Here is a 12,716-nt window from a genome sequence, read left to right as displayed (position 1 = left end):
GCTTTGTAAACCCGGAAACCGGGTATGCCTGGCCTAGCATACTGCAAATTAAACCGATTTAACAGTCCCATACTGCATACGACTATGAAAAGCGTACTGCGTTCGTCTGTAGTACGTAGTAGTCGGTTCCGATTACAGCCACGGACTCTCTCTGGGTCACGTTTATGGCGGTGACGCGCCATGGCAACGCACCCTGGCAACGCGCCGCGTCCTTGGCGACCTGCTGCGTCTGCGCCACTGTGAAGGAATGCGTGAGAGCCGACCAAGTTTCTTTTACGTCAATCTCCCGCGAAATAATCCGAGTAAAGAAAAGTCGCTATCCCGATCAGTCCGATCATTAACTTTGCGTTTTTATTATTATTTCTAATCAAACTGAGTATGGGATGCGGCGTTTCCAAAACCACCGTGGTTCAGCCGATAAACCCCAACGAGCTGCAGAGAGAAGAGGTCGGCTACATTTCAGATGCAGTTTGTATGATAACTGATAACGTTAAGTAGCCTAATGTTGTTTTATCAATATGTAATAAATGATGTGAAACAATGCTATTGTTACATTGTACATTATACATTTTGGAAGAGAAAGTTGCACCCTATCCCCCACTTGATATTTTGGGGGCAACAGAGAGAGAGAGAGAAATTAGAATTTATAGTTCTATACACTTATAATTTAATATGGTAATTTGTAAAACAATTTTTGTGATGGGCTTGCGGTCTGTCCAGGGTGTCTCCCTGCCTGCCTCCCAGTGATTACTGGGATGGGCTCCAGCATCCCCGCGACCCCGGTTGGGATAGGTGGCTTGGATAATGGATGGATGGATGAATTTGTAAAACGAATTATTTTATATCTGGTCCTCAGTGTGGTCCTTGGGTATAAATCAATACTGCTGGTTTTCTGTATTAACAGGCATCCCAAAATATTCAGAATTATCTTCAAATATACATTATCTAGTTATAGTATATGCTCTATTAATGAAGTGCCAACTCAAATGAAAGATCTAAATTCTGCTAAATATTGGCACGCAATGAATGATGTGCCACGGAGAAGCCCTACTGTGTTTTCGTAAAAACCAACAGTAAACCATCTGACTTCACCAACTAGTCCTCGCAGGTGTGGCTGAACATGTGGCATCAAGTAAATTACATTAAACTTTTGTTCTACTCATTCAGCCTCCAATCAGGGAGGTTTTACACCTGGATCAGCAGGTGAATGTAATGAACTACCTGACAGAATAGAAAACCAGCAGCACTGGTTGCACTTGAGGATGTGACTGAGAACCACTGACTTTTGCCCATAGTGCATCTCTTTCTATCTGTCAGGATGAAACAGCGAGCAAACACGGTGGCCGTGGCGACTCGGCCGTGTCAAAGGTCACGACAGACAGCGGGGTGGTGATGGAGAGCAGAGATGTGTTGGTGTTACCTGGAGCAGTGCCCAGAAAACTCCCACCACTTTCAGGTGTGTGTGTGTGTGTGTGTGTGTGTGTGTGTGTGTGTGTGTGTGTGTGTGTGTGTGTGTGTGTGTGTGTGTGTGTGTCTGTTAGCATGTGTTGTGTATGGGAGGGAAAGAGGAATCTTTTTAATTATGTTGTGGATCTTCAAAAATGGTTTCTTCATCTGTACTTTCATCTCTCATGTTCATTCTCTCTCTCTCTCTCTCTCTCTCTCTCTCTCTCTCTCTCTCTCTCTCTCTCTCAGCAGCTGGCCCTGGTCTGCTCCAGCAGGGGAGTCCAGGAATCGAGCGTCTCAAGTCCAGTGAGATCCTGGAGCAGCTGCTGAGTCAAGGCATCCTCCTTGTGGGGGAGAGAAACAGCAAGGCTGGGGAGGCCTACAACATCATGGTGGGTACCTCCAAAAAGCTAGTGTGGACAAAGTGCCAGAATACCAGAATACAGTGCCAACTACTGGTGAAGAGCAATATGCATCATAGATCAGAAGGAAATTTGAGCATCCCATATAGGGCACTAACTACCAGAAGTGAGGCCAAGTCAGTGTTTTCCAAGTCACAAATAAGTCTCAAGCCGAGGCCCAAATTTAATGCTGTTTCACATTTTTGACAACAGAGTAATAATTAATATGCTAAATTTACACAAATTAAGAATGCTTTTTAAAAATTTGTATTTATTAGATATTGATTCAATGTGGATCTGCGCTTATGGAAATGAAGAGCTGACTGGCTGCACAATTTTTAAAAGCATTTTAAGTTTGGGCTTGTAGAGGGTATCAAGTCTTTCAAATCAAAAGGTTCAAGTCCAAGTAAAGTCATGAGTCATTGGTGTTAAAGTCAAAGTCGTGTTGCAAGTCTTTTTTCAGTTTTGTCAAGTCAAATCTCAAGACATCAAATTTGTGACTTGAGTCTGACTCGAGTCCAAGTCGCATGACTCGAGTCCACAGCTTTGCTAACTAGAGCTTTTCCAAAAACAGAATTTCATCTGGTGTAGTTAAGTCCAGCAAAGTGTTTTTAGTGGGATTTACAGGATGTCTGTGAATGTTCTCATTCAGCCAGGTCATGGTTATCCAAAGGAGTTGAATCTAGTGCAACTGGACTTGGTATATATCCGTGAAGACATTTCGCCTCTCATCTAAGAGGCTTCCTCAGTTCATGCCTTTCTGACTAGACCAAGCTAGTGGTCTAGTCAGGAAGCCTCTTGGATGAAGCCTAGTCAGGAAGCCTCTTGGATGAGAGGCGAAACGTCTTCACAGATGTATACCAAGTCCAGTTGCACTTGATTCAACGCCTTTGGATTTACAGGATGTTTGTATTCGCTCTCTACATGTGCACATGATCTTCAGACCCGTGAATATGTAAATGTTTGTCTTTTTTTTTTGCTCACATGTAACTTGCTCTCATGTAAATCAGAATCAGAATACTTTATTCATCCCCGAGGGGAAATTGGGTTGCATTGTAAAGTGCATTGCATTGCATATAAGTTGCAAAATGTGCCATGCAGAAAATGTTTTCATTGATTTATTGTTTGTTTTTTAGTCAGGTACGACATGACAACCCTAGCTAAGCTGTGGCCCATAAACTTTCGATCAGATTTCCATAGATGATACAGCATATATACATTCCAGGGAACACAAGTGGATGCAGGACAGACAAACATATGTGCAGGAAACAGAGTCTGCACACTGTGGGTAATGCGCACTAAAGGTGTTTAATGATGCATCAACTTTTCATTCTGTCAAACACCTTAATCAGATTCACTCAGATTTCAGTTGAGTGCTAGAGCCTCTGTCTGAAGCTGGGTCTGCACTTGTGAGCTCACTGTCTCCCTCTATTGTGTGTGTGTGTGTGTGTGTGTGTGTGTGTGTGTGTGTGTGTGTGTGTCAGCTGGATGATAAGGAGTTGCCCAGGCGAAGGCCTCCAGCTAGACTGGAGTCCCTGAAGGTCAGGAAGGAGCAGAGTCCCACCAGCAGAGAAGCCATTGACCACAAAATGAGACTGGCTGAGGAGAGACGCATGGTAGGATGTGTTTGTCCTTGTCCCAGGAAGTTGAATTGGTTCATCTGGACACAACATTTACTGGGAGGAACGTTTCATCACTCATCTAAGGCACTTCTTCGGTCTAAACTGACTGCAGGTATCCCCACCCTTATAAACAATACAGTGGAATAACAACCGAAACCAACGATCGGTTTCATATACAAATTGCCGTGACCATTTACTAGAGTTTCAATGGCCACGTGTACTATTCACATTTGGGAATGTTTGCAATCACAGCATTGATGGCGAGAGATGTACCCCCCCCCCCGGTTTTAGGGATGGTCGTTTCCTCTTCACATAGATGGCCTCCTTGACTCCCCGTTCAAACCAGCATTCCTCCCCATCAAGGATGTACACATCCTCATCCTTCAAAGAGAGGTCACTGGCCTGTAGATGGGTGTAGACATCTGAAGAGTACATCTGTTGCCATCTTACAATGCTGTGATTGCAACTATTCCCAAATCCTCTGTACACCTGGCCATTGTAACTCTAGTTAATGGTCACACCTATTTACATGTGAAACCGATTGTTGGTTTCGGTTGTTATGCCACTGTATTGTTTATAAGGGTGGGGATACCTGCAGTCAGTTTAGACTGAAGAGGTCACTTAGATGAGTGATGAAATGTTTCTCTCAATAAAAGTTGTATCCAGATGAACTGATTCACCTTTCTGTGATTTCCTTACCTGGATTATTCAGCATGCATGAAAACGATACTTATGATACTTTCATCAGCAGCCAGTCAGACTAGCTTGGTCTTGTCAGAAAGGCACGAACTGATGAAGCCTCTTGGATGAGAGGTGAAACGTCTTCACGGATATATACCAAGTCCAGTTGCACTTGATTCAATTCCTTTGGATAACCATGACCTGGATGAATGAGAACATTCACAGACAAGCTACTTATGATACTTTTTCTATTTGATAATCTAGTTTTGTCCATATCTACTAAATATCATCAGTCTTCCTAAAGTTGAATGTTGTGTTATGTTCTTTGTTCGTTTTAGCATTTGAGCATCAAACCATTGCATTCAGTAAAACTTGGACATTGATTTGAACTTACTTTCTCCCACACACACACACACACACACACACACACACACACACACACACACACACACATATGTCTCTAACCATATCATTACTCCTTTCTACTTTTCAGATGAGCAAAGATGATCTTAAGAGCCGACTCAGGGCCAAATCTGCCCGTGTCCGTGTGCCCACCTTCACCTCCTCCACCCTGAAGGAAACCGGCTCCATCTCCCCTGTGGTGCAAGTCCTGAAACCCCTTACCCCTGATGACCCCCTCTTAGATCCATCACCCCACACCCAGGTCATAGCAACCCCACGTGGGATAGCTGAGGGGGGCGAGCGGGTGAGAGAGGATGGAGGCGATGGAAGGGAGGGTGGAGGAGTTTCCTGGGAAGCTGGGGAGGAAGGGAGGCGAGATGGAGGAGAGGGAAGGAGGGAATATAGAAAGGAATGGAGGGAAGATGGGGAGAGAGCGAAGGGTGATGGGAGTGGGCTTAAGGAGGAGGAGGTGAGCAGGGTGGAGGAGGTCAAAGCAGCTCAACTCCTCACAGCATCTGGGGAGTTTGAGATGGACTCCACCTTCCAACACACACAGCACGCTGGGGAGATGTTTTAAGGTACTACAGGGTATCACTATGTCAGTGGATTATCACTGAGAGAGGGAAAGTGTGTGTGTGTGTGTGTGTGTGTGTGTGTGTGTGTGTGTGTGTGTGTGTGTGTGTGTGTATGAGATAGAGAGAGAGAGAGAGAGCCATAATAATTAATTCTCCACAGCCTGATGGGACTTATCAGGGCCTACTCAAACTGTTTTGACCTGTGTCTCTGTTTGCAACACGATAATGAAATTGTAAGACAGACGTTTGTTTCTGGGGGAAATGATTTCAACATATGCAACTTGATTGATTGATTGATTGTTATGATTCATCCCTGACAAACCTCAGCTGCTCAAATGGCCCTGCAGAGGAAAGGAGAATAGTAAACTGACGTGAGGTTAGATTGTTTATGTGCTTATTATAGAGGCGTCTTTTAACAGTAGCTATGTTTGTCCATAGACTGTTATGGTAAAACGCTAGCTAAGTAATAAATATAATGGACTACGAGGGTTTACTTTCTAAAGCAAAAGAAAGGTCTGTTAACCTTGATGGATGCTTTAATGTTATCAAGAGATGCTGTTGTTACCACCATACCAAATCAAATTTAATGGGTTTTTTTACATCCATTTTATGGGTTGTAATATTATTTTCCTTTTTTGTATGTGTGCCATGGCGCTGTGGGTCTGTGGACACTAAGGTGCAGTTCTTTGTTTAGACACAAGGTGGTACCATTTGAGCGGAATGACGCCTCATCACGGCTACTAATGCTTCGTCTCATTTGAGATGAGCTGTTAGTTTTTGTGACGAACGCCGGTTCCTAACTGGACGCGATGCGAACGAGCGAACATCAGGTGGTTTCCGTTTCCCCCACTGAAGATTCTCGTTACCTGCTCTGTGCGTCAGCAAGCCAGGAGCCAGGAACAAGTTATTGTCATTTCTTTCACGTACTTGCGTGCACAAAAGATACGAAATTTCGCTTCCCCGAGTCCACAGCAGTGCGACACTAAAGACAAAAACGCACATCCCAAATTTCCCAAAAATGACACAATCAAAAACATACAAAAACAGTGAAAAGAAAAGGAAAAAACAAAACAGGCGCTCCTTTGAAAAATCGCTCTCCCTGGCTCCATTCTTAGCCACCTCCAGCCTATTTTCATTGGTTAAAATCGATGCCGATGTCCTCGACTTTTTCCGTTTCCCCTCCAGTCAGTTGTAACGCCACCGACCATTAATGAACCAAAGGATATTAAGGAAATTAAGTGACTGAGGAAATTATTAAAACTTGATAAAATCACGTTAGTTATGAATAAATAACTTGGAAACTTACTGATCTGCTGAAGGAGATGCTGAAGCGGCAAAAAAAAAACATCCCCTCGCGCTGCGACATCGCTCGTGGTACGGCTGGACAATTGTTCGCGCTCCATCCGCTAGAGGTCGCTCGTTCGCTGTAGGAAGAGGTGGCTGTGTCTTGTTTATTAAAGACGTGGTATGTCAACAGAAGTTGTTATTAATAAACTTTCCGTTTTTACTGAAACCTTTTATTTTATGCTTCTGAAGTGGACGAAAGGAACGGGGTTAGAGTGTTCCTTTAGTTGCCATGGGGGACATGTAATGAGAGTGTACATTTATGCTGGTTGTTCTCATCACAGTCGACTTTCACTTTTTGACATTTCCGGTCAGAAGATAAGAAGAGAAGCAGCCTCTGTGGATGACCTTGGTGTGACTGTGTTGCTGTTGATATTCAACTGTTTCGGTGACCTTTGACCTTCAGGATTTTTATGCCGGACAGGTGCGTGCTCCGACTTACTGACAGATGTATAGCATTCAAAATCAAAGGCCACTGTCTTCCAAAAAAATAAAAAATAAATAAATAAAAGAAACTAAAAAAATAGAATATATGGAGCCTACATGGAGCCTGTTGGCCTGGCTCAAAGTTGGGCATCAGAGAAATCCCACTCATATCTATCAATCATTTAATCAGTCAATTAATTAAAGTTTTATTTGCATTTCGTACATAATAATTGAATTCAATACAAGTTGCTTTACATTAAGTTAAATGTGTATGAACTCTTCTATTTGGTTGAATTGTAGCCTAAGCCATTATGGGGTCTGTTTATTAATCGGACAAATTTCCAACAGTGGATATAGTGGGCAGTGAGTGATGGGGGTCGTAGCAGGCTTTTGTAGCCCCTCGTTAGTGGAATAGGCCTGAAAGCTTTTCAAACAGTATACGATATCCTCTTAATAAAGCCAAAGCTGGCTGCTGTTGGAGGACTGAGGAAGTTGGAACACCGAGGCAACCTGACCGCCTCCCTATTGTTTACCCTGGGAAACGTGATATTGGTATCTTTGATGAGGACTACACGCTGTCTTTAAAGGCTGCATAAATAAAACAGTGAGTCAACCGAGACCATGAGGGACAGACAGACAGAGGCTCTCTCGGTTTGCCGCGCGTCGCCATCGGTGACCAGACGACGCAGCGCGCAGCGCCGCTGGCTCGTAAGGCGCGCAGCGGCGCGCGGAGTCTTCTTCCTGTGATGACGACACACACACACACACACACACACACACACACACACACACACACACACACACACACACACGCACACACACAGGCCTATGTAGGGCGTCACATGAGCAGTGGTTGCATGAAGTGGAACCGCACCATGAATGATTTACATCCAAGTTCCATATCTCATTACCTGGGGTATAAATTACCCATTGTTGTTCAAAAACACCTCAGCCCAAATAAGAGGACACCTCATTTTGCGGCACATCGCCCCCCCCCAACTGATGTTCAAATAGGCTAACCTTTAGCTTTACATTAGGTGAACTGATCTTTGATCTGTTAACTGGCTGAACATACACACACACACACACATCCATTATATACCTGAGGGCATGAGCTATTGTTATTAATTCACCAACGTCATAGAGGATCATCAAAATTTCATTCTGCTCTTTAAGTTTGTGGAAAATGTCTAAATCACTGTGCGCAATGAACTAATGTGTGGGTGTATGTGCAACTCCAACACTTATAACTGTAATCGATTTACAAACCCCAAAACTGAAGTTACTAACAGTGGACTTTTACTATGGAGGACACACAGCTTGTAGCATGAGAGCCAAAAACCTTGACAACCCCCACGACTATGGATTGTATAGGGCAACTTAATCCGGAGGCCCCAGAAGAGCACCTGTTGGTCTGCCCCATGATGCAGGGTTTGCTGTCTGTCCCTTGAAGCCCTGTGCAACGAGGCACAGACTCACCACCTGTTGATACAGTTAATATACAGGGAGTCCAATGTGGGCTAATGAGACGAGATGAGGACAATTTTGATGATGGACAATCAACTGTATTTGTCTTTACATTGGTGCAGGCTACACTTGTCAAAGCTAAACAGTTCCCTGGAATAAATATTTAGATCATCCCATCTAATTTGAGTTAACAGGTTGATTAACTAATTGATTGATTGATTGATTGATTGATTCATTCATTCATTCATTCATTGATTTCGAACATTTAAGAAACAATCAAGAAACTAAACAAGTAAACCATTATGAATGAAGAAGACACGCTACAACAACTTCGTAGTGAATAAATTAATAAACACGTCCAAAAAGGAGCAGAACACTTTTTATTTATATGGCCAAAGTTCTCGAGCCTTTATCAGACGTAAAGCTTCATATATGTCACTTTATATCTGCATACAATTCAAAAAGTGTTTATATAGGCTATATCTTCTCAAACAGATGGCTGGATGGATGGCTGGATGGATAGATAGATAGATAGATGGATGGATGGATGGATGGATGGATGGATGGATAGATAGATAGATAGATAGATAGATAGATAGATAGATAGATAGATAGATAGATAGATAGATAGATAGATAGATAGATAGATAGATGGATAGCTAGCTAGCTAGCTAGCTATGTAACCACCCGGTCACAGCAGCAGCATGGTCAGTATCAGCAGCGTTTAGTCTCGTTTAGTCTGGATGCTGAAAGTGTACAAGGCTTCAGTGAGATGGTTTCTGAATCATATGAAGTTTGATCCGGAGCGTTTCGCAGCTGTTTGGTGGGCGGGACGCAGAGACGCAGGGACGCGGAGGATCCACAGTGGCGCACCGCCCTCCGTCCGGATCGCTGGGTGGAGTTACAAACACCGCTTTTAGGAATGGGTCCCAAACCCAGTTAGTTAGACACGAGAGTTACCAAGAAGAGCTGGAAACACCTGATGGTCTATGGGACAATCCGCTCCATTATAACTCCTCTGCGTGTCGGACGATCATCTACCTCGAGTCCTCATCCTTGTCGAGTGTTGTCTCATATTATTATTATTATTATTACTAGTATATATAGTTTTTTTCCTTCAGAAGAAGAAGTCATACAGCCAACTGCTCTCTCTGTCGCTCTCTCTCTTTCTCACTCTCTTTCTGTAGCAATATTGAAAACGTGACTTACTGATAAGGAGACCTTGCACTATTCTTTTCCGTTGTTTCTATTTATTGTATATTTTTGCACAAAAGTAGCCTGCTAGGTGAAGATGCACACCACGCAAAAGGACACGACCTATACAAAGATTTTTGTCGGGGGTCTTCCGTACCACACCACGGATTCCAGTCTCAGGAAATACTTCGAGGTGTTTGGTGAGATCGAAGAAGCCGTGGTCATCACCGACCGCCAGACCGGCAAGTCCAGGGGATACGGATTCGTAAGTGTCCTTTCAACCGCACGTTTATTACTGTATGGGAGAGGAGAGCCACGAAGTCTCCACGTTTGGCTCGCGCAACGAGACGCCGTGCCATCACATGTCCCTGTTGATGATGTGGCTCTCCCGTCCTCTGTCTCGCAGTTGAACTTGATATCCAGACGCTCGTAGCCTTCCCGGAGTCTGAAGACTTGTACGTGTAACGTGTGTGTGTGTGTATCGGATAGGTTTGGATGGGAGCTCAAGTTGTTCATTGACCTCTGCTGACGCTTCTTTGCACGCGGTGAGTGGCTGCGCGTCGCTATGCGCCCCGACATGTTGGTGAAGGAGGGCGACACAAACCGAGCCTTGTGGTGGATAAACCAGAACCCACGCAGTCTTAATGTTCCGCAAGAGTTCAGATGTCGACGTGTTGTTGTTGTTGTTGTTGTTGTTTTGTTTTGTTTGTTTTGTTTGTTTTGTTTCTCCTGAAGCGAGTTGATAGACCTAATGGACCTAATGCGCACGAATAGCAGAAATAGTGGTCTACCAGGGAGCAGGACGTTTCTGTGCCATGTTAGACTTGTTGAATAGTCTTAATGACGTTATTAGCCGTCAAATAACCCGAGATTTAAGAACATTTTACTGGTTAATTCTGGCTGGATATAAAACAATCTGTGGATTTATTCATCCATCCATCCATCCATTCATTCATTCATTCATTCATCCATGCAACATTAGTCCCATATGCCTAATCTAGCCCATCACAAAAACAGTTTATTTAACTGGATATTGGATCTATTTAGGTCTATATGGTGTTTTTGATTAAACTTTCCTAAATGAAGTTGTAAGACTCTGGCTAGATGCTTTTGGTATACGTCACGATCAAAAGGCATTAGCTACTTTAAATCCCGTCATTACTGCATTGCGTTACACCCCAAGGTTGGATTTGCAGAAGCTGTCAATGCGGTAGTCTTATTGCTCCCCTACGTCACATGCAAACATTACTCACACTCCCTTTCTAAATCATTTCTCCAAAATATGTTGAGTACACAAGGCAACAGAGTTGGAGAAGCACTGAGCTGGGTGATAAAGATGTCCGGCTGTTATGATGGTAGTGATAACAGAGCCCGTATGAGGCCAGTCGGTCAGCCCAGTCTCCAGCCAGCCAGGGGATCAGCTCATACATCGCTACCTGGTTTCAACGCTACAGAGGCATCAGGAGGGTTGTGAAGCATATGGATGTGGCGAAGATGCCCAACACCTGTTGCTTTAATGATGGCCCACACACACACACACACACACACACACACACACAATTACGATTTATCTTTAATCCCCCTCTTAATCCAACTGTGTCTCCTATTCTGTATGTATCACTCTCTGCAGGTAACAATGGCAGACCGCTCAGCTGCAGACAGGGCTGTAAGGACCCCAATCCATCATTGATGGCAGGAAAGCCAACGTCAACCTAGCCTACCTGGGGGCCAAGCCACGGGTGATGCAGCCAGGTAATGGCAGATGATACAGGGAAAACAGGGACTTCAGTGAGAAAAGGGATCTCAAAAATGAGGATGAATTTGCTATTCTGTTTCAACTGCAGTCGGTGTTGAGCATAGGTGGATGTAGTGGAAACAGTGGAACTGGTTGATGTGATACAGTGGATGTGGTTGGTGTAATAAAATGGATATGTTTGTTGGAACTCAGTGGATGTGGTTGTTAAAACATAATGGATGTGGTTGTAGTAACACAGTGGATGTAGTTGTTATAGCAGTGGATACAGTTGTAACTCAGTGGATGTGGTTGTTGTAACACAATGGATATGGTTGTTATAACATAGTGGATACAGTTGTAACTCAGTGGATGTGGTTATAGTAACACAGTGGATGTGGTTGTTATAACATAGTGGATACAGTTTTAACTCAGTGGGTGTAGTTGTAGTAACATGGTGGATGTGGTTGTTATAATACAATGGATATGGTTTTTGTAAGTTAGTGGATATGGTTTTTGTAACCTTGGATATGGTTGTTATAACATAGTGTATATGGTTGTTGTAACACTGGATCTGGTTGTTGTAACACGGTGGATATGATAGTTGTAACAATATGAATGTGGTTGTTGCAACACAGTGGATGTGATCGTTGTAACACAGTGAATGTGGTTGTTGTAACACAGTGGATATGATGCATTATGTTATGACAAGCATATCCATTGTGTTACAACAACCACATGGTTATTATAACACAGTGGATATGATTGTAACACTGAATGTGGTTGTTGTAGCACAGTGAATGTGGTTATTGTTGTAACACAGTGAATGTGGTTGTTGTAGCACAATGGATATGGTTGTAGCACAGTGAATGTGGTTATTGTAACACAGTGAATGTGGTTGTTGTAGCACAATGGATATGGTTGTAGCACAGTGAATGTGGTTATTGTAACACAGTGACATGTGGTTGTAACACAGTGAATGTGGTTGTAGCACAATGGACATGGTTGTAACACAGTGAATGTGGTTATTGAAACACAGTGAATGTGGTTGTAGCACAATGGACATGGTTGTAACACAGTGAATGTGGTTGTTGTAACACAGTGAATGTGGTTGTAGCACAATGGACATGGTTGTAACACAGTGAATGTGGTTATTGTAACACAGTGAATGTGGTTGTTGTAGCACAGTGAATGTGGTTATTGTAACACAGTGAATGTGGTTATTGTAACACAGTGAATGTGGTCGTTGTAGCACAGTGAATGTGGTTGTTGTAACACAGTGAATGTGGTTATTGTAACACAGTGAATGTGGTTGTTGTAGCACAATGGACATGGTTGTAGCACAGTGAATGTGGTTGTTGTAGCACAGTGAATGTGGTCATTGTAACACAGTGAATGTGGTTGTTGTAGCACAATGGACATGGTT

The 12,716-nt window shown here is 43.4% G+C and overlaps 2 protein-coding genes across 2 annotated transcripts in view; both read left to right on the top strand.

The window, feature by feature from the left end:
- Positions 1-378: 378 nt before the first annotated feature.
- Positions 379-4,647, top strand: stmnd1 (stathmin domain containing 1). The gene is made up of 5 exons (XM_056298030.1): positions 379-447; positions 1,318-1,413; positions 1,722-1,838; positions 3,332-3,492; positions 4,644-4,647. Exons 1-5 carry the CDS (start codon positions 379-381, stop codon positions 4,645-4,647), a joined length of 447 nt encoding a protein of 148 aa, XP_056154005.1.
- Positions 4,648-9,655: 5,008 nt separating this feature from the next.
- rbm24a (RNA binding motif protein 24a) overlaps positions 9,656-12,716 on the top strand; it is a 9,834-nt gene continuing 6,773 nt past the window's right edge. The window contains 3 exon segments of the mRNA XM_056298755.1: positions 9,656-9,823; positions 11,189-11,229; positions 11,231-11,316. Of these exon segments, the coding sequence (XP_056154730.1) occupies positions 9,656-9,823; positions 11,189-11,229; positions 11,231-11,316 (295 nt within the window).

Source organism: Lampris incognitus, chromosome 18, assembly GCF_029633865.1.
Source record: "Lampris incognitus isolate fLamInc1 chromosome 18, fLamInc1.hap2, whole genome shotgun sequence".
NCBI lineage: Eukaryota > Metazoa > Chordata > Actinopteri > Lampriformes > Lampridae > Lampris > Lampris incognitus.
This window is presented reverse-complemented; position numbering and strand designations above follow the sequence as displayed.